This window comes from Cyphellophora attinorum (assembly GCF_001299255.1).
Source record: "Cyphellophora attinorum strain CBS 131958 chromosome Unknown Contig11, whole genome shotgun sequence".
Classification (NCBI taxonomy): domain Eukaryota; kingdom Fungi; phylum Ascomycota; class Eurotiomycetes; order Chaetothyriales; family Cyphellophoraceae; genus Cyphellophora; species Cyphellophora attinorum.
In genome coordinates, this window is record NW_017253239.1 from 116,108 (window position 1) to 143,049 (window position 26,942).

The 26,942-nt window shown below is 47.6% G+C and overlaps 4 protein-coding genes across 4 annotated transcripts; 1 reads left to right on the forward strand and 3 right to left on the reverse strand.

The window, feature by feature from the left end:
• Positions 1-11,736: 11,736 nt before the first annotated feature.
• Positions 11,737-13,233, forward strand: AB675_10574 (uncharacterized protein; the record flags this gene model as incomplete). The annotated part of the gene is made up of 5 exons (XM_018139356.1): positions 11,737-11,885; positions 12,019-12,035; positions 12,201-12,297; positions 12,389-12,568; positions 12,615-13,233. The coding sequence occupies 5 exons, from the start codon at positions 11,737-11,739 to the stop codon at positions 13,231-13,233; spliced, it is 1,062 nt and encodes a 353-aa protein (XP_018000877.1).
• Positions 13,234-13,952: 719 nt separating this feature from the next.
• Positions 13,953-14,977, reverse strand: AB675_10575 (uncharacterized protein; the record flags this gene model as incomplete). The annotated part of the gene is made up of 4 exons (XM_018139357.1): positions 13,953-14,167; positions 14,336-14,352; positions 14,512-14,533; positions 14,590-14,977. 4 exons carry the CDS (start codon positions 14,975-14,977, stop codon positions 13,953-13,955), a joined length of 642 nt encoding a protein of 213 aa, XP_018000732.1.
• Positions 14,978-15,783: 806 nt separating this feature from the next.
• AB675_10576 (uncharacterized protein) lies at positions 15,784-16,994 on the reverse strand (the record flags this gene model as incomplete). Its single annotated transcript, XM_018139358.1, has 3 exons — positions 15,784-15,969; positions 16,028-16,869; positions 16,943-16,994. 3 exons carry the CDS (start codon positions 16,992-16,994, stop codon positions 15,784-15,786), a joined length of 1,080 nt encoding a protein of 359 aa, XP_018000600.1.
• A 343-nt stretch (positions 16,995-17,337) lies between these two features.
• AB675_10577 (Vacuolar protein sorting-associated protein 13) lies at positions 17,338-26,894 on the reverse strand (the record flags this gene model as incomplete). Its single annotated transcript, XM_018139359.1, has 4 exons — positions 17,338-17,378; positions 17,429-21,374; positions 21,427-22,717; positions 22,738-26,894. 4 exons carry the CDS (start codon positions 26,892-26,894, stop codon positions 17,338-17,340), a joined length of 9,435 nt encoding a protein of 3,144 aa, XP_018000826.1.
• Between the last annotated feature and the right edge of the window lie 48 nt (positions 26,895-26,942).

Sequence of the window (26,942 nt, forward strand, 5' to 3'; positions counted from 1 at the left end):
ATTGCTTTTGAGTATGGGGATCTGATCTAAGATATCTGGCGAGGCTTGGCACTGAAGCTCTATTTCTATCTTTAGCTGGGTGCTACTGTGATTAGGTCTGTCCACGACTTACTTATACACTTTCTAAGATATCCACAGACTAATACACCTCACACAAGTGTTACTAAACCGTAAGTGTCTGTCTAGGTCATGGGAGTCAGGTCAGAGTACCTGGCGAGGCTTGGCACGCACTCTCTATCTTTAGCTGACCGCCATGCTTGTTAAGCCTTCACCATCCTTTTATATATGTATTCTGACTAGCCTGTGTACTATTACACCCTATCTGATCATCAAGAGGCTGTAAATGTTCTCCTTTGTGCTGGGCAAGACGAGTGCCAGCAGATCCTGGTTACTTTACTACTGCCACTGGAGTCCCACGCTTCCGAAGCCTTTGCCATCACTCATCATATATGCGTCAAGCAGCTTATACACCAGTGTTTTCGTTGTGAGTATCACCAGTATGCGAGCATCTTTTCTCGGACTGGCTTTGACTATATAAATACAGTCTCCGACGGAGTAGGGCTTGGCACTGTCTTACTGCAGCTTGAGTCCCACGCCTACCAAGCCTCTATCACCCTTTATTACCGATGTTATGAGGACTCTATATACCACTAAACCTCCTGTGATCATCACTCATATACGAGTATCTCTTTTAGTACTGGCCTGGTATAGACTAGCTCATGTTTCTTATAGGGCTTGGCCCTGCCTACTACAGTCGGAGGCCCATGCCTACTAAGGCTTCACCACCCTTCACCATATATGTTTCGAGGTGCCTGGGCACTCCTGTTCTTCCTGGGGCTGTTCCTGGAGTGCAAGCATCTCTTTTAGTTCTGGCCTTGTCTCTAGTATGGCTTGGCACTATTTACCACAACCTAAGTCCCATGCCTATTGAGACTTGACCACCCTTTACTACATATGTTTTGAGATGTCTAAGCACTGCTTTCCTTACTGTGATTGTTCCTGGACAGTGAATATTTATTCTGGTGTTGGTGCTGGCCATGGAATACTTGGTGAGGCTTGGCATCATTCTGCCGCAATCTGAATGTAATACTTATTAAGCCTTTACCACTCTTTATTATATAAATTTCAAGGTCTCTTCACACTAATACTCCTCAGTTGACTATCTCTAGATTATGGGTATCTTTCCTAGTGATAGCCATGACTATCCTTGAATCTCTGACATGGCTTAGTAACAAAATGAGTCCCATGGTTAATGAACCTCTGCTATCCAAAATCACATATGATCCTGAATATATATACACTGTTGTACCTCGCCTAACCGTCCCTGGATTATGGGCATCTCTAACAGCCCTGGGTGATTGTCCATAAGTTTAGGTGAGGTTTGGGTACCTTGAGCTGACTGCCATGCTTATCGAGTCTTCACCATGGCTTATCATGTCAATTTCAAACAGTCCATGCATCACTCTTCTGGGATCAAAGGTCGCTGAGATGTAGGTGTCCTTCATGCTCATGGCAAAGCCACTTTTCTGTTTGGTGGCTACGGATGATGGGCAAGGAAGGAAGAAACGGAATGCCAAGAGACCGCACTCTTCCACGTGACGAATCCTACCATCGGTCAACTTCACTGCCCGACCACATCATATTTGGCAGGAGATAATCGAAACCACCCCGTTATTCGTCGGCGCTCCAGAGTGGAGGTACTCCGCAAGATTACCCTCGATGGACCGACTCGTCTTTTTGTCCCTCCCGTCAGATTTCCAAGGTGAGAGCCCTCAGCACAATTGGCTGCTTCCAGCAGCACTTCGCTTTAGTTGCTTGACTGCTGACATGCTTCCGCAATCATCGGTACAATCGAGACCTTGAGAACACTAGCTCACCGATTGCCTGCCTGGGCCTCTTCTTGGGGACTGTCTTCCGTGCGCATGGCGGCGAGGCCGTAAAATGAAACTCCAACACAAGTACTTGATTCGAAGATGACCGATCCTATCTGGTGAAAGGCAACGTGGTTCAGGTCAGGTGTATGAGCTACGGAAGATCCCTTTCGAAGGCGAATCCCGTCAAAAACACTCATCGAAAGCCTTTTGTATCTCAATAATTTCTCCCAAGTCCTTCGGACGGTCCACTGCGTGTGCAGCAGCCCTGAAGCCGGCACCACTCCCCGATTGCCTTCGCATCGTCGCTCATCTCATCTCATTGTCATCAGCACACAGACCGTCACTGGACATAGCTCTCTCGAATTGCCACTCTTCTCATGGTCCATCATTTCATTTTCGTCTTCATACGACTCGACCACTGTCGGAGAAGGACGTGGCTATGTTTCGTCGCAATGCAGCCACTGCACTCCCCAAGAAGCACACTCGCCAATGTTTTCGCCGTGAGACTGATCGTGTTGAACACTGGAGGCTGGAGGGAACGGCGACAGCATTGCCCAAGCAGTAGACGACAGTCGGTCTATTCCAAGAAATTTAATTTGATTATCGCTTCGCTGATGAGCTGAACACACCACCACGCAGTCCCTTAGAGCGCCTTTTCGGTCCCTTACAGCGCTTTGTTTGGCTTTCTTTCCAGTACAAAGTCGTGTGTCCGTCCTTGGCTGAGGCTTAATCGGGGCAAAGCCGCGTTCGTTAGGCTTCTGGATCCTACGCTTGAGACCTCCACAATCGTCTCACATCTTGCTTCCTTCTTGAGGTACCGTAAACAGGCCTCGAGACCAGGCCCTGCATTGGCGCTCAGTATTTGGACGCTGAGCCTACGTTCGGGGATGCTACTCTCTTTCTCCAGGAGATCCGAGAATCTAGGCCCATCATTTTCTCAAATAGCCCAATGATCTGAACCAGTCACGAACGAATTCTCCCCTGCACAGGACGCAGGGGAGTTGCTATTGGAGTAACCGAACGTCTGTCGTAGCTCTCGCTGCTGTACATTGCGTTGTCGGGCAACGATCGACGTCCACTCTCTCGAGATGGAGGACAGCATCACAACACAGACACGCGCTCGTTCTGCACTTTCCCTTACCACAGTACGCTTGGCCAATCAAAGAACAGCGGTGTTTTGAAAGAGCTGTTGCCGTACACGACCACCCCGAGGCTGTTTCCTGACCCGATTGCCCAATACTACAATCACCTGAGAGAGTGACAAGATTCGTGGTCACCAAGGCGATTTGGCGGCGGCGCGGACAGGTCTCCACGTTGATCCACTACGAAGCTTACACACTTCAAGGGGCCGTGCAGAGAACAGATAAGTCAGGAGCAGAACGAGCTGGATTTGAAGGGCAGAAGAACTCGGAAGCAGGTCCTGTCTCTCGTTCGAATCGTTTTCGATGGCTAGATCTGACGCTGGTATTTTTCCGAGACCAACAAGGTAGTCCAGGCCTACCATTTCGTCAAGGTCGCATTATGTTCAACGAGGTCAAGCGCAAGGCAGTGAAGGGGTGCAAATTGCGCTTGCTTGAAGAATCGTCTCGAGCAAGCGATTGAGAGATTGCTTGCAAGACAGACACAACCATTGAAGAAAGCTCAGAACGAAAACCCGGTCCCCTTAACACGTTCAAGCATGGTAGGATATTATGTAAACGCCTGTGAGTTCTGACATGCTTAAACCGTACTGTGAAGTGAACGGTCATTACAGCAGCACGTAGGACTTCAAACTCATACTTTGTGGAGCAGTTACAGAGCTAAATGCTCTAGCTCACCACTGGCTGTAGTTATACCCCACCGAAAGACGTTGTCTGGTGCAACTTAAATTTGGCGCAACTAGGCTTTCCTCAATGCAGCCCCAACGTCTCTGTACGTTCTGATGCGACCTTTTGACACCTATGTTGATTTCTCCTGCGGACTGCAAGAGTGAGAGTTCGGGCATATCTCCTCGGCAGCCGCTGACAACCGCGGCGAGAGCAGATTCCGCGCATCTCCATCAAACGAGCTCGACCTTACCGCGGGTCGGAATCGATGCTGGCCTGACCAGTCTGGGCAGCAGCAGCAAGTAGAAGTGATCGTCATGAATGAGAAGTGCTACGTCGATCTTATCTGGTGTGATCGATCTCACGCTCACGGTCCGAGAGAAGACCATCCGATAGCAGCGATTTCGTCCACTCCGGCGTGCTGGATGTCTTGAATCGTGTCTCGCCAGTTGAATTTGCGCGTTAGATGACTTCTTTTGCACCAAAGCTTGTCATTCGGCCGAGGGTCGACCAACCAAAAAGTTTTGGCGATCGCCCCGGAGGGTCACGATTGTGGGTTTCCAGGACGAGGCAAAGGACAGAGACCATATGAGCACTATATCGTGGCGTGGTCTCTCTGCCCAAGATATGCGTCATGGAGCTATGGTCGGCCGGTCCAGAGAACAGGTATGCTGTCAAGCTCACCGAAAACAGTACAGGCTGGAGCTCTTCCTGGCCCGGCCTGCCTCTACATTTCACGCTAGAGCACTAACGTTAAGTCAGCGCCGCCGCCTCGAGCTTAAGCTTTGTGCTCAAACGCTGTTGGGGCTCTGAACAGACAAGCGCCAAATCCAAGAACAGAAATCTAAAGCTATCAGCCTTTCCATGGTCCGTAGTACCAGACTATCTGGACGGTGTCTACGGAGGCGTTTTGCATATTCAGCGTTGCGAAAAAGCAGGGAAGGTAGGCAGCAGGCAAGCGACACTTTCAACCGCGCGGAGATTGCTCTCAAGGATGATCAGTGTGGCTGTACCTTATGGCGCTGCGCATTGACAAATCAGTCATTCTTGGCCGTGGTGAAAGCTTGTCTCGCTGACCCTCAGATTTTATAAGGCTATACACCATATTTTTAAGGTTCTTTAAGACACTTTCACACATATCACAGAATGACCTCACTATTATTAAGCGCTAAGAAATAAAGCTATACTAAAGCATAATATAAGTATTTCAAGATATAAGTAGACTAAATAAGATTATAAAGAAGTACAAATTAGTATATTCTAATATCTATAAGAGGGTTAATTATATATATATTCAGGAAAATAATCTTTAGATAGATCTCTAGTAGATTAATAAGTTAGTAAAGTATTTTCTACTATAATTATTATATGATAGTAGCTAGAACACCATAGTTTAATTAATTAAAGCTAATCTCTTCCTTTTCCTAGCCTAGAAAGAGAGTAGACTACTTATTAATAGAGTATAATAAGTAGCTAATAGTATATAAAATAGTAGATCACTACTTAGTTTAGTTATACTTAGATCTATAGACTTAATATTATTATCTAGTAGTAATAGAGATAGTTCTAGTTCTATTTCCTACTATTTCCTACTATTTCTTATCTTAATAAGACTCTTTTTACTAATTAATTAACTTTAATCTATTACTATTACTTACTATACTTATTTTAAGTAATAATATATTAGTAAACTTATTATTCTTATTATACTAGATTATACTTATTAAATAACTATTATAAGACTTACTAATAAGATACTCTTACTTCTATATAATCTTAGTAATAGTTATATATCCTTCTTAAGACTTAAAGTAGACTAGATCTATCTTTACTATATTATAGATCTTTACTAGAGCCTAATTACTCTTCTTATTATACTTATCTAAGTACTTATATTAGAAGTAAAGATAGTAGTAGATATTATAGATATAATTAAAGCCTTCTATTACTCTAATTCTATATATAATTAGGTGCTTAATAAGACTAGGATATATAAAAGGCTAATTATAAAATATCTCTAATACTAGTCTTATATTAAATACTATATAGCTATATAGCTTATTCTTCCTACTTAACTCTACAAGATACTTAAGAAATTATATACTAAATATCTCTTATCTAGTTATTAGTTCTTATACTTTTCACTTCTATAAATTAATAACTTAATTCTTCTACTTAAGAGTATTATTTATTTAAGACTTATAGATAAACTCTATTAATACTATAGTTTAATTAACTAGATAGTATACTACTAGAGTTAGGATTAAAAATAGCCCTATTAAAGAGAATATTATTAAGGATAAACTTAAGTTTAAGAGTATAGAGTTTAAGATAACTACTATAGTTAATAGTATTAAACTAGTAAGTAGAGAGCTAGATAATATTACTATACTAAACTTATAGTATCTATAAGATATATTAGATAGTAATATTATATAACTAATCTCTAGTATAACTAGATAGAATAGATTATTAAGACTAAATAGATCTATTAATATTATATAGTTATAAAGTTACTTCTTAAGAAGTCTTTTTAAGATCAATCTAATATACTAAGTATATAGAGTATTACTAGATAGTTAATAAACACTTATAGATAGCTTAATAGCTCTTGAATTAATAGATCCTAAGGCTCTATAAAGTAAGGTTTATAAGGTTTAGTAGTAAGAAGAGGAGATTAATTTAAGATTAATATAGATATACTTATATTAGTAGAGATATACTTATAAAGTATTAGTAATAAGTCTTATATCTTAATAAACTTATAATAAGATTATAATACTATATAAACTAGATCTTTTATAACTATATCTACTCTCTAAGTAGTATAGATCTCTTTAATTAGACTAGCCCTTTTATTAATAAACTTATATAATATAAGCTATAGTTCTAGTTCTATAGTATTATAATAATAAGTCTAAGTAATAGTAATAAGATTATAGTACTACTATAAATAGTACTTAATTATCTTAGAATCTAGTATAAAGAACTTACTCTATATAATTAACTAGAGATAAATCTATTATATATATCAATTAAATCAAGTAATAGTTTCTAATATTAAATAGATATTAAAGTTAAACTATACTAGTTATTATTTCTACTCTACTATAGTTAGTATATAATAAGCACTACTATAAGAGAGTAGACTTATATAAAGCTTATTTAGTTAATCTAGTATATAATATTAGTAATTTAGAGTTAATCTTATTTAATACTTATTCTTAATAGTTATATACTTTATAAACTTTTACTATATAAGTAGTATAAAGATATACTATATAACAAGTTAATTTAAATTATATATAAATAGCTTTAGCTTCTCTAGATAAAGAAAGAGATTATATTATATTCTAGTTATAATCCTATTTATAGTATTCTAAGAATACTTAATCTAAATATTACTAGTAGAGAGACTCTACTTATAGCAAGTCTTGATATTAATATTATTTATCTCTTTAAGTATTATTACTTCTCTTTATGCTATTAGTATAACAATATAGAATAAGTAGTAGACTATAGTTATTAAGAATATCTCTAAACTATAATCTATATATAATATCTTAGACTATAAGTAGTAATACTATACTATAGTAAGATAGCTATATAGTATTACTATAGTATATCTAGATATACTTATAAGAATAGATATTAATACTAATATAGATCTAGAAGCTTTATCTACTTAACTTATTATATCTATTAATTAACTAGATATAATTAGGACTATTACTTATAGACTATAAGACTCTTATCTAATAGTAGCTAGTAAGGCTATATAGATAAGGACTAGTAGAGTTAAATTCAGTAATAACAAGTTATATATTCTATTACTAGCTATAATAATCAAGAGTCTAAAGTAGATACTATTATATCTATCTATAGCTATAAAGATAATCTATATTATTTATTAATTAATATATTAATTTTTAAGTCTCTATATAATAAGTCTTATCTTTCTTCTTATTAAATATCTTAATCTATTATAGTATACTATTAGATATAGATCTCTTAAACCTATCTTATAGTAGGATATTAGTCTTCTAAATTAGTAATTTAAAAAGCTATAGTAGTATTAAAGAGAGATATATATTAGTAGGTATTAAAAAGATCTTAAATAGTATTAATAAGATTATTAGAATTAGTCTTAGTCTTAATATAGATATTCTACTTCTTTAGATACTAGTATAGAGTTTTATTAGATATTTTATAGCCTTATAGACTAAGCTAGTTAAGTATATTGTTATAAGTCTTTCTACTAGCTTTTATATTAATAATATTATTCTTAAAGTAGTTAAGATCTAGTATCTTTAGGTAGGGAGTTCCTACTTTACTAATTATAAACTTTCTAAATCAGCTCTATAAATATTAATTAAGAGAAGTTAAAACTAGTATATTTTAATAGAGTATAAGCTAATAGTTACTTTACACTAGATACTAACTTTATATCTTAAGAATTAGAAGTAGTAGATCTATTATAAGTGTAGACTTTATTAAATATTAATAGGTTCTTAGTGGAGTCTCTAGTAAGGTTAGCTATAAGTTAATTTTTTAGCTCTTTTTCCTATAGATTAAATTTAATATTAAGAATATTATTATAATCACTATAATCTAATAGTTATAATACTATTAAGAACAAGTTAATCTAAGTTGATTTATTATAGTCTATTAAGTTATTATACTATAGTATATTAGTAGTAGTATAAGAGATGAATTAAGATTAAGACTACAATTAAACAAGGCTGTACAAGGCTAAAGGAAATAGTAGACTTAACCTCTATATTAAGCTAGCTTCACTACCCACTACAAGTTTAATATTGCTGTATCTTAACGCATAGTAATACTATAAGGACATTAAGTAGTGCAGTTTAACGAGCTCATGGTGACGAGTAGAATGGTGCTAATTACAAAGGAATTGGACGTAAAACAAGTGACTCGAAAAATCGACGTTCAAACGACTTTACTTCACTGCCTCAAGTGACCGATTCGTTAATGCGCAGCGCTATATACCTGGGCGTATCGACACCATGAATCATTGGATGCACCAAACACGAAGATTTACGCAGACTTTGTTACAGACTTCACACTGCGTCCGAGAGCCCGTGCTGTTTGGCCTGCTTTGTAGCCCTGGGTATAAGAGGCTCTATGCCTGCCGCTTATGGCACTTCAACCGCCGCATACACGGTAGAATATGCCCAGTTGATCAGACGATTCTCCCGCACTTCTCGCAAGTCCACTCGGGAAGTGGCCTATGCCTATCAAGTACCTCAATTCGAGCTCTACTTCACACCATGTTTGTTTTGCGTCAAGTCTCATGCGTTCACAGCTTACAGCGAGCGGTCTTCCGACCTTTGGTGTTCGTCACCCGTGATCATGGGCGTGTTGCGTGTGGGACATGCCAAGGTGTACCCTCCTGGCAGGGGCAGAGACTTGGGCATTCACCGACTGGGTCACAATTACGTCCTGCAGTGCTCCGGGCTCTCGCTGCGGCTGATTAGAGAAAAATTCCCAGGGCGGAAATCTTTGCCTTATGCATCACTTCCGCAATTATCAGGATGCGCAATCTGGCCATCAGCCTACTATCAGACCTGGATTGGATGTGCTGCGCAGACGATAGCACCGTGATAGCCGCCCAACTCGCCTAGCTGATGGCTTCTCCCTGTCTAGCGCCCGTAGCAACAACGTAAGCTGCCTCTTTCTGAAGCAGGAGCACCTTTGACGCAAGGTCACAGTCACCTCGTACAATTGAAGCGATGTTGCCTGGAGGATAGTTGCCCGCTGGACACCCACTACTGCATACAGGAACAAGCGACCCGGTGACAGAGCCGCTCGGAGCATTACGTGCTGGGCCAGGTCAGACAGTGTCTCCATCTCCGATCGAGACTCTCATTGATGTAGACCTCGTCATGATTGTCAGCTCGAGACAGATGTAATCGATCGTGCCTTGGGAGCTACCAGAAGTCCGAGTGCCGTCGTTTGCGGTCGCGAAACCCTGCAATTTTGAGGTGCCGATGATGATAACATCGACAAGGCTTTGTAAGGAGCAATATACTGCTGAGATTCAAGATGGTGGAATAAGCCAGTGAGGCCAATGTCGTGTAGTAGCATGCGGCAGCAGCGCTTACTCGTGGTCAGCATCTCTGACACATATACATCGGGAACAGGCACCTCATGTACAAGGCTAAATTGCACGAACGAAGGACTTTTGCGAGATGCCGACTTGCCTGCTCCATATTGTGCTTCTGGGGAAGAACAGGGACAATGTCTTCGGTCCAGCCCAGTAGCACGGATCCAGACTGCCCTGGCATCTGGACTCCGCAGGTGCAGACGCATGTTGAGAGGCAACGACTGAGGATGGGCCGCCAACTCGATGAAGACGCGCTGGGCGAGCAGGGTGGCGACATGGCCGCGGAGCAGGACTTTGACAGGGACACGTGCCTCCAGCCTCACGAAGTCACAGCAGCCATGCAGCCATCTAGGGGTCTCATCCTAGAGTAGGCACCCGTCAAGTTTTGCCAGAGATTCGGCGTCGAGGTCCCACGGCTCGCTGTGGGGATGTCAGACAGACCGCTTTCTCGTCAGTGTGGCACAGAAGGCGAAAGGTGGGGTCCTGAAGATGAAGAAGTTGGCGCTGTGACCCTTCGCTGAGGCCAGGGGCAAGATGGAAAGCTAGGGAAACCTCTGTGGCGTGCTAAGAGCCCAGGGAGCGTATTGGTGGGATTTGGATGCCAGCAGAAGCAGACCAGAAGCCATAGCTACGTTTCCACATCCTTGAATAGACCATGAAACCTGACAACACCAAGACCCGCCCTCCATGCCGACGTCATGCAAACCACAACTGTGTCGGCAATTTAGGTGAACTGCAGCATGCATCGTATTCTGTCTGCTGCCCGACGTGGGCGAACGCACTGGCCGCATTTGATGTAGTGGCAAGATCGGACGGTGTTAGACCAATTGTGACAGCGCTCATAGACCCAGGACAGGCGAGTCAACTGCTAGGACATTAGATGTCGGCTTACAGGCCCGGCCGTGATCTGTAGACAGCGCTATAACGAATGACGTCACTGGGTGTGCCTGAGCCTCCATGAGGCGACCTCAAGCGCTCAAGGGATTCTTAGACATTGTGCTCGAGAGCCATGTGCCAATTCGCAGGTTGACCTGACGTACAGGTGCTCACAAATTATGTCGTGGTAGTGGTGTCACGTGCATATCAGCGTGCGCGAGAGTACGGCGGGCTACACGTGGGTCCTGGTCTGGCTCCGTCGTGGCATTCCGCGTACGATTCGAAAAGGCGTCTGGCTCCGCCGGCGATGGGCTGCTCAGATGCTTGAACGAGCTTGCAGAAAGCTTTGGGACGGGCGATATCCGCAGGTTACGTCTGCCAAGACATGCCAAGACGTCCGACGCCATGCAGCAAGCTGAGCTTGCCACCTAGATATCTTATCTTGGTAGCCACAAGCCACCCTGTCGGGGTTTCCAAGGCAAATATCGGGACTTCGCTTCGACCTTCCAAAGCAACATCTCAGCAAGCTTGAGGACTGGACTTGAGTTCACCGAAAGTGGCGGCCAGGTTTCTGTAACGCTGCTGAGTGGCTACGAGGCTCATGCGTTTCGCGAGGCAACGCCGAAAGCTTTGCCTGTCTTTGCTGAGTTCACGCTGTTGGCCATCATGATCATGAGCGGGCTTTCAGTGGATGCTCGGGGCGAACTACGCCGCAGGCTGCGAATGTTGAGCGTGTCCTGGCAATGTCTGGATGTCAACTTCATCGGACTACCAGCTCAATTGCAGAGCTACGACCTGTTGTCTCGGGTGGTGACGGAGCCTTCTCCTGTACTGCTGAGGTTTCTGAAAGAATGTGATACCCGATGCCGTGCTTACCATGCCTACTGCAGTTTGCCGCAGCTAGCATGTCGCCAAGGCAAGGTACAATGCGCCAAGGCAGACTGCTGAGCGAGAGGCGGGGAAGACCGACACGGCTTGGAGAAGAATAAGAAAGAGAGCACGCGACCATAGCTCTGGTATAGCTACCTCAGCCCTTCCATCACGACCAGCCACCATGAAGACAGTAACGCTCAGTGCCCTATGGCTCGCCCTTGCCGAGTTGACCAGGCCGGCGCCCGTCACGACACTCTCTCTGTGGCCCACTGAGGCTGCCTCAGCGCTGTTAGCCATGATAGCTGCGAATGCGAACAAGGGCAACTATGCGTAAGTACTTGAGCAAAGTTACATTAGGGTATTCGAATGCTCTGGTGTTTGAGAGCATAAAGACGTCCTAGAACATATCCCCCTGTCCATCTGTGCAAGACCGAAGACTAATCCGCTATCTTGCTCACGACAGGTGTTTCGACATGGACAGTCAGTGACCCCTACACCCGGGAGTGAGCTTTGCATCGAGCGCTGCCGGAGCGTATGTCTTCGAGGCTTAGCCAGAGTATCCGGCCGAAGATTCCTCTTGCTGGGCCTCAGGACCCATCCTCAAGCATATACTCATCCCCAAACCGAAGCTAACGAGATCTGCAGACACTTCCTACCGATACGATCTCGAAGAGTCTCTCCTACCATATATGGAGAACAAGGGCATCCTCACTCGTGATAACCTGGACCCAGCGTTGAAGCTGTATGTAAACCCATGAGCCTGGCCCGGGCAAGACATCAAGTCCTGGTTCTGGCTCTTCCAGATACATGTTCAGTCTAACAGGTGTAATCAGCATAGACTTTAAGGACACTGAAGACTTTACAGAATCCCTTTACAGTTACTATAACCGCCTCTGCGAGATCGATGACCTGGTCTGTTATCCGTGGGTCGCACAGGTCTGGTCCGGATTCGCCCTGAGCGAGTTGAAGACCTACGTTGACGAAGTCATGGCGCTCAACGGAACCATCCAAACGTGGGTTGAGTCTGGGTCTCGCATGCCCCTGCTAAATCTCTCACAGGAAGTATTGGGACGGCGACGAGATCGTCGAAGATGAAGTCTCAACGCCTAAGATCTTCGCCGGCCAGGTTCAGCTCTACAACGCCCTCATGGCCAATGGCATCGATGTTTACGTCATAACAGCAGCAAGTGAGGAACTCGTGCGGATGGTCGCTGCAGACCCCAAGTACGGCTATAATGTCAAGCCAGAGAATGTCATCGGCGTAACGACGCTGCTCAAGAACGCCACGAGCGGAGAGCTGACGACTTCTCGGCTGCAGATTGAGGACGGCGACTACGATGAGCAGGCAAATCTTGATCTTATCTTTGGTAGCTATCTCTGGACGCCTGCGACGTGGTTCTCTGGCAAATGGGCCGCGATATTGACATACATCGACCAGTGGAAGAAGCCCATACTGGTTGGAGGTGATACACCCGGAAGTGACGGGTACATGCAATTCCACGGCGTCGACGTCTCTAAAGGAGGAATTCATCTGTGGATCAACCGGTCGGCCTCTGCGTTCGAGCAGCTGACAGAAATGATCAGCGAGAACTCTGCCGGCCAGGCCGCGGCGAATTTGGAGGTCACAGCGGACAAGAATTGGGTCGTGGTATGTCTTCCCTGCACGTATCTCCACTAGCCTCTGCCGCCAGCTCCTGCTCATTTTGACAACTATCGGTGTATAGGTGCTGCCGACGGACATTCAGTGAAGGCTAGGCGTGACACCACGCGTGGACACGCAAGATGACTCGGGGAGCTCTTGACTCCGCCAGGCGAGAGTCGGAGAGGCATAGGCGGAGAGACACAGGGACGGCTGATTGCCGAGAAAGTGGGAATCACACACATTTGACCAGAATCGTTCAGGCCGTGGTTCCACCCACACGTTCTCCGCTGGACATTCCATGGAGCCGGAAAGTAGAATAATAGAACAAGCTGCCGATATCTGTACACTTCTGGTACCCTTTCTCTGAGGCTCCGCTGGAGCGTAGACTTGTCGGAATGCGTTAGCGAGCTCCCCATGACTTCATCATCGTCGAGAATCCCGATTTCTTTCTGTACGGCCCGTTGGCCGTTCTAAATCAACCCTTCGATCCACCCATGGACAGAGATAGCGTTGTGTCTCACTGTGAGTTTCCCCACAGAATCTCTAGCCTCACGACAGGTCGCCGCAGAAAGCTGTCGGCACCGAATCGTGCGCAAATGCCATGACTGGACTAGCGATCGCCTACTTGTGGCGCGACCGGAGGCGTCTGCGTGGTCTTGGATGGCCGCAGCGCGATGTGCTGTGTGTGGAAGTAGATCAGGAGACGAGACGGAGACGCAGAATTGCTGGGTGCTCGGGCCCGAACATCTTAGCACTCATGGCTCATCGGAGTACGGCTTGAGCATATTGACCACAACATCAATGCCTTCGCCGCCAAATTTGCTGAGATCATACTCGATACGATCGATCTCCTTGAAGCCGTGTTTGAGATACAGCGGTTTGCCCACTTTGGAAGCCTCCAGATACGCTGGCAGCTTCATCTCTTCGGCCTTCTCCAGTCCCCACCTGATCAACATGCTGCCAGCTCCTCCTGCGACTCACGTCAGCCTTCTCTCGCGGAAGTAGTGTGTGCCTTTAGACGGCAGAGCAAGCGGTACTCCAGCTGCGCTTGCCCATGGGCTATGCTCTGAGCAGCGCTCAACGTATCACTCACTTCCCCGGAGCTGGGTACATGATTGCACGTGATGGAATGACTCACGCTTCTGGTGTGCCGGACTGCGAAAAACGTCAGCCCTGTCTCCGCAAAGTAGTCCATGCTTGAAGGCAGCATCGAAACGGAACTGAAGCTCTTCCCCGCAGGCCCACAACAGAAGCTTTCCCGGGGTCAGGGCCCTCTTGTGCCGGCTCAAGTTGGTCCACGACAGAAAGACTTACTCAGTATGCAGGAACTTCAGAACTGTCCAGCAATATGTTAGTGTGCTCGATCGCACGTGATGCGAAAGTAGGTCTTACAGATGTGTGGCTTCCCGCCCATCAGCTCCGTCCTCCTCCGGTCCATTGTCCCAAGGAACCACTCGCAGACCTCCGGATTCGAGCCTGGACCGAAAGACCGAATTTTCGGCTCGGGTACCGCACCTGGCACCGAATAGACGTGCCATTCGGCAAATGCAATCATTAAACCGTCGAGCTCGTCATCAACAACTTTCATCCAGACCGTACTTGGGTCTTTGGCCTTCTCGTTGAGCACGTCCTCTGCGCGTCTGTCGTTGGCATCAGCAGGCATTGGACCGGGGAACATTAGAGAGCTGATAGGATCGCCGACATTGGCATAAGCGAGATGCTCGATCTCGAAGGCACGCGTTGCGTCGGCATCCACGGCGGGGAAGAGGCGGAGAGGCATTTTGGCCGAGTGAGCAGGTGGACAAGGACATGCACGTAGGAGGAGCCGGCACTAACGTCTATACTTAAATATGTAACATCGAGCTTGGCAATGTGGTTTGGGGGTCCTGCATTAGCGTCGTATGACTCACGAGACAACCTTCGTTGCAGCTGGGGGTCCCATCGTAACATCTCGTTCGTGCGACAAGTGGTGCAGTTTTAGTCGGCATCGAGGTCACGACATTGCTGGGGCCGGGTTGAGCGCCTTGATAATGGGCGGAGTTTCTGATGCGTTCAGAGCTGAGTGTTTTAAAGCAGCAAGCGGATGCGGAAGCAGTAAGCGGGCAGGACAGCATGTGTGTCGGCCGTGGTTCGATGCGCCTTTCTTCGTACAGCTTTAGCAGCCCAGAAAGCCAGAAACAAATTTTCGCAGTGGGTGACCGCGGAAAAACAAAAAGAATTGAGATTCTTCCAATCTGTTGCATCAGCCGTGAATCGAACACGGGGCCCGTCGATGGCAACGACGGATTTTACCACTAAACCACTGATGCTGCGGAACAATCTGTGAGCAATTGTTGAAGCCAAATTTCGACACACAAATATATATAATTTTGTTTTAGCCAGGCGTTGTGGGTCACGTGCGAGGCGACCACGGGTGATCCTCTTGGCAGGCTACCTGAACGTCAAGTGAACAATTCAATCGGCAGCGTTGTAATTCTCGAGTCACGAACGAAGGCCCACGTATTCAATGGCTGTCATTCATTATCCAGGAACCACTGGCATGTGCTTCGTGACCTCCCTATCGTGACCAAGCTTCCATCACTTTCCCTATTCACTCGTGGCCCGTAGGCGCTGCAATTCCTCCTCCAAGACGTCCTTCGCTGCTTCCAGCTCCTCAGCCTCCGCCTCTAAAATCTCGATACGGCGGCCTAGTCCCATCCAAGCTGTTTCTAGCTCCAATGCCTTGTCTTCGCATCCCTTGAGCTCGGACACTCGCTTTCGAAGGGTGGTGTTCTGCAATTACTGTTAGCCGTGTGTCGGGAAAGGATGGGATGCTCAGTCGCAAGATTACCTCTTTGGCGAGCGCAGCGTTGTTCTTAGCGAGAGATTCGCACCGGAAGCGCAGCGCGGCGACTTCGAGGGATTGGTCGGTGTTGACAGAAGCATCGTCATCAGAACTCGAGTCAGGAACAGCAGCGGCGGCAGCATCGATACGCTTCTGGCGCTTGGTGCGGTGGGAGGCCTCCTCGGAGGTAGCGTCTTTTGGCTTGGTCTTGCGGAGCTTGCGTCCCTTGATCTTGACTGTAGTCTCCACCGGAGCGCTTGCGAGAGCGCCAGCAGGGCGAGCTTGCTCGTCTTCCGCGCGTCTCTTCGGCATGATGACTAGGTCGAAAGGGGATGATGTGGCTTCGTCTGGAGCAGCGGTTGCAGTTGAAGGTGGAGATGTTGCGATCGGAGTGGGCGACTCGGCTGCGATAGTTTCTTCTTCGGAGGCAGTCTGAGCAATCGAGTGTGGATTGCGACGGACCTCAGTGGCAGAATTGTCGACTTGCAGGTAGGGCGTGACAGTTGAAGTGCTCGCCGGGACCCACTTGTCCTCAAACGGATCCTCTGCGATTGTATGTGAGATAGAGCGAGCTGGTGTAAGGGGATCGCTGCTTGAGCACTTTGGCGCAAAGGTTGAGGTGGAAGATTCTGCGAGGACTGCACCTGGAGAGTCGAGCGCGACGGGAACAAGATTTTCTGCCGGAGCACCACCGTCGTCTGAAGAAGGCGAACTTGTACGTACAAGCGACGGACGCTCTGCGTTCAGGGAGTTGTTGTAGGCTGTCAAGTCGAAACCCGCAGAAGTCAAGTCTGCGGCTTCCGTTGCGTGTCGTTTTTCAGCCACATCAACCTGCGCTTCGAAATCTGCTGAAGTGGAGGCTTAGTGTGAATAAATAGTTTTTGCATGACAAGACGCGACAAGACATGATACCAGACATACCAGAAGACGGAGATGCAGCCTTGGCCTTGGAGCTGCTACGTGAGAGCGACATCTTGCGGAACAGTCCAGACACTTTTCTCATCCTTCACAATACCCAAAAAGATCGCCAAGTTGCTTTGTGTGGTCTTTGAGGATGCAATTGAGTTGATGCAGTTGTGCAAGGCCACACCTAAGCGCGATTACAAGAAAAGGCCATCCGGAAGGAGCATCTTAACCCCTAGCGCGCAATTGAACAGTGAAGAACAGCTTCTGTCACATCCAGCTACCTTCGAGAGGCAGCAGCCACAGTAGCAGGCAGCTGAACCCAATTATGATTGTCATTATTGATGTTACACATAAGAACTTCGTGGTAATCGATCGAACGCCGGTCGCAATGCGGGTCAGACAGTCGTATCCTAGCCTTTCGCGTTATACTTGTCGTTGAAATGATTGACAGCTTCAACAAATTAGCGGGAGTCAACGGAGTTTCTTAGGACTTCGACTTACCAATCGCAATTTGTCGATAGAGCCAGTCACGTTGGCTCTGCTCAGAGATCGGTATGAAAGGTCCATTTGCGCCACCCTTGAGACCGATGCTCATGCCAGTCCTCTCCTTGCTGATAGTCTGGACATCAGTCAACTTCACATCCCACTCCATGCGCAACTTGCGAGTCCGGATCATCAAAATTCGATTGTAAGTCAACAAGACCATCATCTCCTTGCCCTCGAGCTCCAGATGTGCAATGTAGTCCTCGTTGAAATACTTCCCATCATCACAAGTCTTCAGCCAAAACTGCCCAAGCGCTTCCCTCTGAGAGTATGGTCGAACAATGCCATCCATGCCGATGAAGCGACTCAGTCGAACACGGTCCAAGCCCTCGGCATCGAATACTGTTGTGGTGTTCCGAACACCTTCAGCAACGTTTGAAGCAAGATCAAAAGCACCAATGGCTGGCTTCGTCGCCAGGCCGAGTACACCCTTGCCGACACCCTTCACGAAGCCGAAAGCTCCCTCCTTTTCTGCGCCTTCCAGTGGATGGCGAGCAAGACCTCCAATGCCGCTGGCCACACTGGTGGCGAAGGCGTTACCGCCAGAAGTCACACCATAAAGAGCATGCTTGGGGCGATTCCGATTCTTCGACATGCGACGCTGGTCTTGGAACTCCTTGTCCAATGTCGCAGCTGCGAGACCTTTCGAGATCGATCCGGTGAACTTGGCCATGCTGTCGCTGAACCCGAACACAGACTTCTTCACAAAGCTGCTGGCTCCTTTCGCCATGCCGATGCCGAGCTCCTGTGGACGGTCAGTCATTACCAGACCTTGGTATGGCTCGTAGAATATGTCGGCTACACCAGAACTAATGTTGTTGAAAAGACCGACAGGATTTCCCAAGAAGTCAGCAGATCCGAGGATGACGTGAACCTGTCGCAGAACTTCCTGCGTGTAGTGGTTGCGGACGTTGGCGATCAATGCAGGCACCGAGATCCGAGCATTTTCTAGCATCAGTGCGTTTAACTTAATGGGTGCATCGTTGACATTGCCAATAGACATCGTCATAACATTGACAAAGAACATCATTGGGTTCGAGCTCATCGTGTCCTCCGCGTTGATTCTTTCCGTTCGAACGAAAGACAGGTCGAGCTGAATTGGCTGAAGATGGAGTAGCTCGAAGTACACGTCTTGACCAACCTCTTCCCGCGTCGGCTCCGGCACATCCACCGAGTCATCGCAAAGTCGTCCTTCTTTCTCCTCGGTCCAAGAAGCTCCCGGAACTTTGGTGAAGTCGAGAAGAGCGAAGATGAAGTCTTCGTCTAACTCAATCGTGATTTGTTGCAGGAGAAGCGTGGCATACTTGATGTAGAGAACACCGTAGGCATCGTCCTTGACTCGAGTGACCATGGCGTGGAAGATAGGATGAGCCTCCATTTCCTTGCCGGTCTTCGGAACCACACTGGGATACAGCAGGATCGGGAAGATCCCGCCATAGAGCTGGTTGTCAATTTGTATCCATTTCGTTGTAGCACTGAAGGTCTGGTACAGCTTCGAGTCGCCGTACTTGAACTCGATCTCCCGAAACGTGAGATAGAGGAGTTCCTTGAGGCTAGAGTTTACGAGAGATATTCCAACACCAGCCAGACGAAGCTCTGCCTTGAAAGTAACCTCGGACTCGATCTGTTTGACTTCGAAGCCCTGATTGACAGTAGTCTGCGAGGTCGTCGACATACCGGTCTGCTGTCGATAAAGTGAACGTTGAGGCTTGTAATTCGAAAGTACCAGAGTCTGAGTCGGTCCATCTGCCACGATGTTGACCTCGATAATGCGCATGGGATCACCAGCTTCTCTCGGCGGTAGCTTGATCGGAATCAGGTTGCCAATTTCAGCAAGCTTAACGTATCTCTCGCGACCACCCGAAGTAAGGACGAGTTCTTTGTTCTTGGAAGCAGGGTAGTCCCAAGCATACGGCATAATGCTTCTGGGTGGCAACTTGTAGCGGATAGGCTTCCAACCACTGCCTCGATCCTCTTCTTCATCTTCGCCAACGTTGGGATTGGCCTGGAAGAAAAGGAACTCTGTATCACTTTCATTGCGCATGGAGAAGGGCCAGTGGTTGGTCTCGATGCTGAAGTGGACGAACAAAGTCGCTCCTTCCAGAATGATTTCAATGCGAACAAGCTTTTGTCGTTGACCATGTTTAGCTAGCTTCACATGTGTCATCCCCACATTCGCCAGGTTGAACGGCGACGACCATTGATTGTTGCCGCCCGGAAAACAAAGACAAAGCTGCTTGTCCTGAATCTGGCGCAGGAAGTATAGTGGCAACAAGTCATTATTCTTGAGCTTCATGATGTTCGACGACCCAGGCTCTCGAAGTTCCAGATTCTCGCCGATCTTGTTCTTCAAAACGAATCTGGGAGTGATGGTGACGACCTTCGTAACGTTGTATTTGCCTTCGCCTTCAGACACGTCGACTCCGACGTGCATTTCCGAGCGACCCGAAGAAGCAGGCAGTACCACCTCGTAGGAACTACCCAATGCATCAAAACTCTGGGCTTTGCTCCATGTTGACTCACCAATCTTCATGACAGATCGGTTCTTGCGGTCATCTGTCGGATAAGAATAGAGATATGGCATGGCCTTGCCCTCTTCAGAGCTTCCAGCGAATCCACTGCTCGGGTTGGCTCTTGAGCCACCAAAGACGGCTTTGCTTTGTATGTTCATGTCCAAACCAGTCTTGTTGAGGATCACATAAGGACTGTAGATTGAGACTTTGAAAGCACCTCCGCTGTGTGGGACATTGGTGTAGTGCAACTTCAGTCTCAGATTGTTGCCGTGCTCATCTTTGAGCTGCAAATTCTTTTCACGCCTGAACTCCTCCTGTGTGTTACTGTTGATGATGGCGAAGTCGCTTTGCTTGTAGGGTGTATCTTCCAGGTCAACGCTGATCAACAACAGATGCGAGAGCTCTACCACGTGGACAGGACTGACGCCACCTCGGCGAAGGAAGTTGGTCCAATCCTTCTTCGTGTTCTTGTCATAGATGCGATATTTGAAGTCGTAGGGAAGCAGGTTCTGGACCTCGATGGGTGCAGTAATTTGTATCCTCATGAAAGGGTAGATCTTGACCATGGGATCCTTCCGGTCGTATGACGCATGCATCTGGAAGTAGAAGGGAGGAGAATCGTCTCGCCCCTCAGACTGACAAGTGATTGTCCGGGTGTTGCGATTCAGAAGCTCTTTCCAGAAGAGTCGCTCGTTCGACCAGCCGTAGCCGAAACCCTGATCGGGTCGCAAAATGAGTGAATGTACAAAGGCAGCTCCTACGGGTGCAGGCTTCGCCTCACCCGGCGCGACTTTCTCGATCTTCAGCAGCGTGCCCTCCTCTGGGCTGAAAACGCCGACTTCAATGGGGATCTGGGTCTTGTTTTCCACCAGCAGCGGTGAACGGAAGGTGATGTACTTGACATTGTCGGTGCCAAGCTTGACTTCCACGAGCATTCGATGCTGAACTTTGTCCTTCCGGGGTTTGAGATTATAGAGAGTTTCGCCCTCACGGATGACTGGAATGCGGCCTATACTATCGAAGCCACTGCCTTCTAGCTTAACGCCGACCAGTCCAGCGTTGCCTTCTGGCGACAAGTTCTCACGCATTGAAGTCGCATCCTCGAAGCGCCAGGCGTATTCTTCGCCGTCACTGAGCTTGGCAGCAGCAGCATTTTCGCTTTTCTCATCTGCCCAAACCGAGAGATCGAAGCCAGTATAATTCCGGATCCGATACGGTGCATCAGCTGTACGTGGCTTCGACAGAATGTCTTCATCTGTGCTCAGAAAATCGAACGATTTAGAAGCAAGAGCGATAGTGGCAGACGTGATTGTCAACTCCATGTTCTTGTGCGAGTACAGCTCCACGGACATCATATCCTGCTCTGGCTCTTTCGCCATATGGAAGCCCAGCTGCCATGGTCTCGATCAACGGCTCCCATGCAGATTTGGAGAAGTTGTAAACGTTGATGAAGGTGTTGAGGTTGGTGTCGGCGCTCATTGCCCCGGACCAATCTTTGACGTTCACGTCAAACTTCTTGACACTCCAGTCAAGCAGCGGCAGCTCGTGCATGTCACCAATGAGAATCACTCGTATACCATCGATCTCAGCGACCATCTCCTCGCGTTTCATCACGACTGAAGCTCGCTGCGCCTTAGGTTTGGTCTGCTTAGACTGCGCAGCGACTGACTTCGTCCGAGACGTGCGGGACACGCTAGCGCCTGCAGCGGACTTCCGTCTCGTAGATGGCGCTTTGGAGTCGGCTTTGAGGTCCTTGATTCGCTTTGGCTCCTCGTGTTCAGGCATCTTCTCCTGCGACGACGTTGCAGTCGCCTTGGCAGCAATCTGCATCGCAAGCAGAATGTCTCGCAACGAAAGCCTTAGCACCAGAGGCTCAATTTCAATGTGCATGGAAGTCAAAGAGGACGATTTGTCTTGTGATCGGCTCTGCATTGACATGTTGATGGAGAAGTCGTCCAGGATCCGTAAACGACTGGTCTCAAACTTGTCCATACGACAGAGGAACATGCCGACTTTGGTTACTTGCAGGGTCGTGGAGTTCTGTTGTGACAGAAGGATGCCCTTGGTCCCGAGGACGATGGCCTCAGTGTTCGAGATCGTCGGATTGGCGATCAGTATGACCTGTGCTTCCACGATATTAACTCTGAACGAGGTCGTCATGGAAGACTCCGACTCAGTGCTCGTCTGCGTGGCTTTCGCAGGTTCATCGTTCTCGTCGTCATCGTAGATTTCCTCGGCCTCCGCAATAGGCTGCGGATCGTTCACAGCAAGAGCAGTGTTTGCGAATGCTTGTAATGCAAACAAGTAGTCCACTGCAAAGATGATTCTCGGGCTGTCGATGGTGAGCATGACGATCATGTGGCGATCCGAGCCACCGGATATCGATACACTGAGCATGAACTGCTGCTGTACATCGTTGTTGATCAGCGACATGATCTTGCGAAACTTGTTTGTGTCCTTTTGGCGGCTGTCGCGAATTGTGAAGGAATGTACGAGCAGCTCCGCTTCCAGTGCGTTATCACTCATCATCCTCATCTTGACATTGGTCTTGTTCAAGGAGAACTTTGACAGACTTGCCGAGTCCAGGACTCCAGTCGGCTCGTCCTCCTTTGCCAGAATAAGCTCTAAACCGATAAGAGGCGCTTCAAAGACAAGATTCAACTTGGTCCATGTCTCGTCACTCCCGCTCAACTCGGGAGCTGATGTGACGCTCTTGGCACCTCCTTGGCTGGCTCTGGGTCGTTAGATGTAGACTTCATGGGCGTGTTGGGCGTCGTCGGAAGCTCATCCGCGATTTCTTCGTCAGTCTCGACCTGAGTGGCAAAGGCTGCCGGAATTGTCTTCGATAGCTCGAGTAGGAGCTTCATCTGAGTCTGAGAGACTCGTAGATTGACGTCTGACATCTTGCCATCGATTTCTAGATCCGGACGTTCGAGGCCGTCTTGGTGCTCCAAATACCTAATCTTGAAATCCAGATCAACCTTCTCGATCATTTCAAGCTCCTCAGATTGTCCGTCCTCGTAGTGAAATTCAGTCGTCAGACGAATATGTCGAATGCCTGCTGTGAGCTTGTTCACCAACGGACCGTCTTTCTGGCCCTGAACTCCCACGAATTTGTTGCTGGCGTAGATTTCTCCCAGGTATGCTGTAAGAAGGTCTCGTGGACGATCATCAATCATAGCTCGTGGGAACACAACGATTGGCGTCTTGACGAGTACGTCGAAATGCATCTTCGATGCAGATTCCTGGACCTGTGTTGCTTGGTTGGCAGCAGCTTGTCGAGCGGCATTGAAGATACCTTGCATTTTGCCAAATTTGACGCCAAATTCCATGATCTTGCGGAACGGCTCTTCCAGAAAGTTGAGCTTGATTGAGCCTGAGCGAAGGTAGACACCCGAGTCATACCCCGGATAGCCCTGACGATTTGGATCATAGGTTTGATATTTGAAGTCAGCCAGGTCGTCACCCTCGATCGCGATGAGTCTTCGTAGTGGAGAATCCTCGGGCGCACCCTGATTGATATCGTCGACCAGAGTGAGACTGCCTAGACGAGCCTTGACCTGCATGGTAGGAGCATCGAGGTAGACTCCGACGTCGCCCGAGTTCAAGCTGAGTGTCGCCAGTCGCACGCCATCGTTGTTCAAAATCAATGCAATACTGCTCAGCTGGGCCTTGATCCGTATCTTGTCGCTCTGAGGCGCTTGAGAATCTGTGGAGTCAATCGCTTTGACATCATTGTTAGCGTTATTGGTCGGATTGGTGTCTTTCGGCGCCTCGCCCTGGTTCGTGAAAGTTACCAGCACGAAGTCAAGCAAAGTCAGAAGAGTTCTCCTTGTCACGATGAGGTTTATTGTCGATATTGCCACGTCGAGATTTGTGGCGATGCCTTCGTACGTGGATTGAAATTCTGGAGATTCCGGATTGACCTTGACGAACTTGACATTGAAGAGATCCTTGCCTTCTTCAGCCTTGAAGCCTTTGGAAGAGATAATCTGCTTAAATTCTGGCAGAGGTTCCTGTTCAATGTGGTCATCAACAGTAAGAGCACCGAGCCGTACCTCTGCGACCATATCGAAGGGCCGGAGATAGAACGATAGAGCGAAGTGTTCAGCCACGAGCTCGACAAGGAGCTTGTCCCTCTTGGGATCTTCAGGATCAGCTTTGAATAGAGATGCTTGCAGCTTCTCGATGTTGAAGTTAAGTTCGAAGTTTCGCTGGTGGATGTTCAGCGGCTTTTCCTTCTCCTCTGACTTCTGCGATTTTGATTTTTGCTTAGATGCCTCTTCGGAGTCGGAGTCGTGATCGATTACTGCTTCATCCTTCTTTTCCAGGAGCGCTACAGACTTTCTTTTTGATCTGACGTTGTCGGAGCCAGGCCTGCCGCCATCATGGCCGTCCGCCGAAGTCTGTTCCGGTGTCGACTTGTCGAACTTCGGTACGGCAACATCAAGAAGCTTCATCAGGTTCTTGTACTTGCGATCGGATATCGATGCATGAAGTACCGGAAGAGTACCAGATATCCTTGTTCTCGTGATGTCTGGAGCTTTCGGAAGAATGGAAAGTTCGAGTAAGAAATCCATATTGATTCGATCAATCAGATGAAGATTCTGCGCATCTTCAGTTGACTCAAGCTCCCGTCTTGTTGCCTCAATACCTGGACCGAGCAGAACCTGAGTCGAATCGAGTCGTAGATGGAACTTGTCGTACATGAGCCCTTCCAACTGCTGGAAGTCCTGCTCGGTATACTGTTTTCTTCGCTTCGAATGTATCTCCTGAAGGGTTGCTTTGTCTACTACCTCGGAATGTAGACTGACGTGACCAGCATCAAGGATCATACAAAGCGCGCTCTGCTTGGTGATGGATTCAGGGATGATGAGGATGGGCGCAGCAATGTCAAGGTTGGCATTTATGGTCTTGTGTTCTTCCAAGGCAAACTCGAGGCCGGCTCGAGTCTGTTGTCGAATCTCCTCCACGGTAGCGCCGGCAGTCTCCAGCAATGCTCCGATCGATTCCATCTGCCTCGCAGGCGGCTTGAAGAATCTGGCAATCTCTACCACAAAAAGTGGATTGTGGATGAACTCGAGGCTCTTGAGTTTAAGCTTGATTTCTGTATCAGCGCTCTCGTCCAGTGGGTTATTCTCGAAGACGAGATGGAACAGGCCATTCTCATCCTCGTCCGCTTTAGCATCACCATCAGCTATGTCAGCGCTGTCAGAGTCCACATCCTGGTCTTTAGGCTGTTCTTCGACGCCTTTGACCTTGACAATTTGCGGGAACAATGTGCCCTCGGTCGTTCCGTCGTAGACACGAAAGCCACCCAAATTTACATCGGCGAGGAAGGAGTCAGGTCGTTGGAGTACTTTGGCTTTGAAGTTGTCAAACACCAACTTCAGAATCTCGGCGGCTTTTCCGTGAGGATCGCGCTTCAGCGTGAAGCTACCTGTGCGCAGACCAGACTCGATCTGCAGTTTGACGGTCTCACGGGGAAGATCGACACTGTCAGCAATGGCTTTCTTCTCATCCCAGTCGATCGCCTCGTAGAGCTTTTTACGATCCTCTTCAGTCATCTCTGTTTGAGTGTCTTCACTCTCCTGTGGCTTCTGACCCCACATCCACTGTCCCCATGTCTGCTTCTGAGCAGGCTTCGGAACACCGACATTCTCCTTGCGCAATTGATTGCGGGCCAAAGACCGCCAGAAACGTAGATCTTCATAAGATGATTTGTATTCCAGCGAGTCGAGATCCTTCTTTTCATCCTCTGTGAGCTGCTGTTCTTTCTTCTTCTTCTTGAACAGTTCGATGTATCTTAGGCGCATGTCTCGGCGCTCCTTGAAGTAGTCCCAGGTCCAGCGGCGGTTCCGGTCGTGAATTTTGTTCAAAACAGCGTGGCCTGCAAATTTCAACCATGCTTGAGGATCTTCCTTGGGGGTATTCACGGGCTGGTCCTTCTTGTACTCCTGGTGCCGAATGAAATAATGCATCAGATCAACTAACATCAATGCATCACGATACTGCTCATCATCGAGAACGAAACCAAATTCCTGGAACATGAGACGCGCCTTCATTCGAGGACGGTCTGTGCTTCCAGTCTTGTCGATCTCTAGCCCGGCCCGACCACTGACCGGCTTCAGCAGATATTGCGAATTGTCGGTCTTTTCGATACTTTCCTTGAAGCGACGAATCAATTCCTCGGTGCCCAGCTTCTCTGCTGCTGCCTCCTGATCACTGCCTTTGCCAGTACCAAACAGCTCGGCATCACTGTTCCAGTACACGGACAAGGAGTTGAGTACAGCAAGTTTGTGTGTCGTACTCGAAGTCGACTGTATGAACGTGGGACGCCAATCTCCGTCCGTGCTAACAGCACTCATCTCCTTCAGTGTTATACCAACAGCGAAGGGATGATCCGGTGAGGCGATTGCATCCTCGTATCGAATGTGGATGTTCTTGATGCTGATCTGCAAGTTGTCGACAATGGCAGTGGTGAAGCTGGATACGAAACTTTGATTCTTCTGTTGTTCTTCCTTACTCATACCCTCAACGTTACGTTCTTTGAGAAGCTCGGCACTCTCGAGTTTCTCCAGCTTGACGGCAACGGCTCGCTTCTCCTCTTCCTCGGCGTCGAACTGATCTTCCTCCTTAGGAGCAGCGAGTAGAAAGACATCTTCGATGTTGACTTTCACAGGCTTGCCCCGGAGATTGGACCATGGTATCGACAGTGTGAGCTCTCCAAGCCGACCATCGACCACATTAATCGGCAAGTGCAACTGGTCCAGGGCCTCACGGCGAAGTTCGAGATTCCGGAGCTTGACATCGCCAGAGAATATGCCAACATTCAATTGCTTGGGATCGAAGTTCTTAACATACATCCCCAGGAAACGGTTCAGTAGATTGGCGACCAGACCTTCCAACATGTTGGCGGTTGGTGGCCGTTACCCGGGCCTGGGATAGAGTGAATGCTC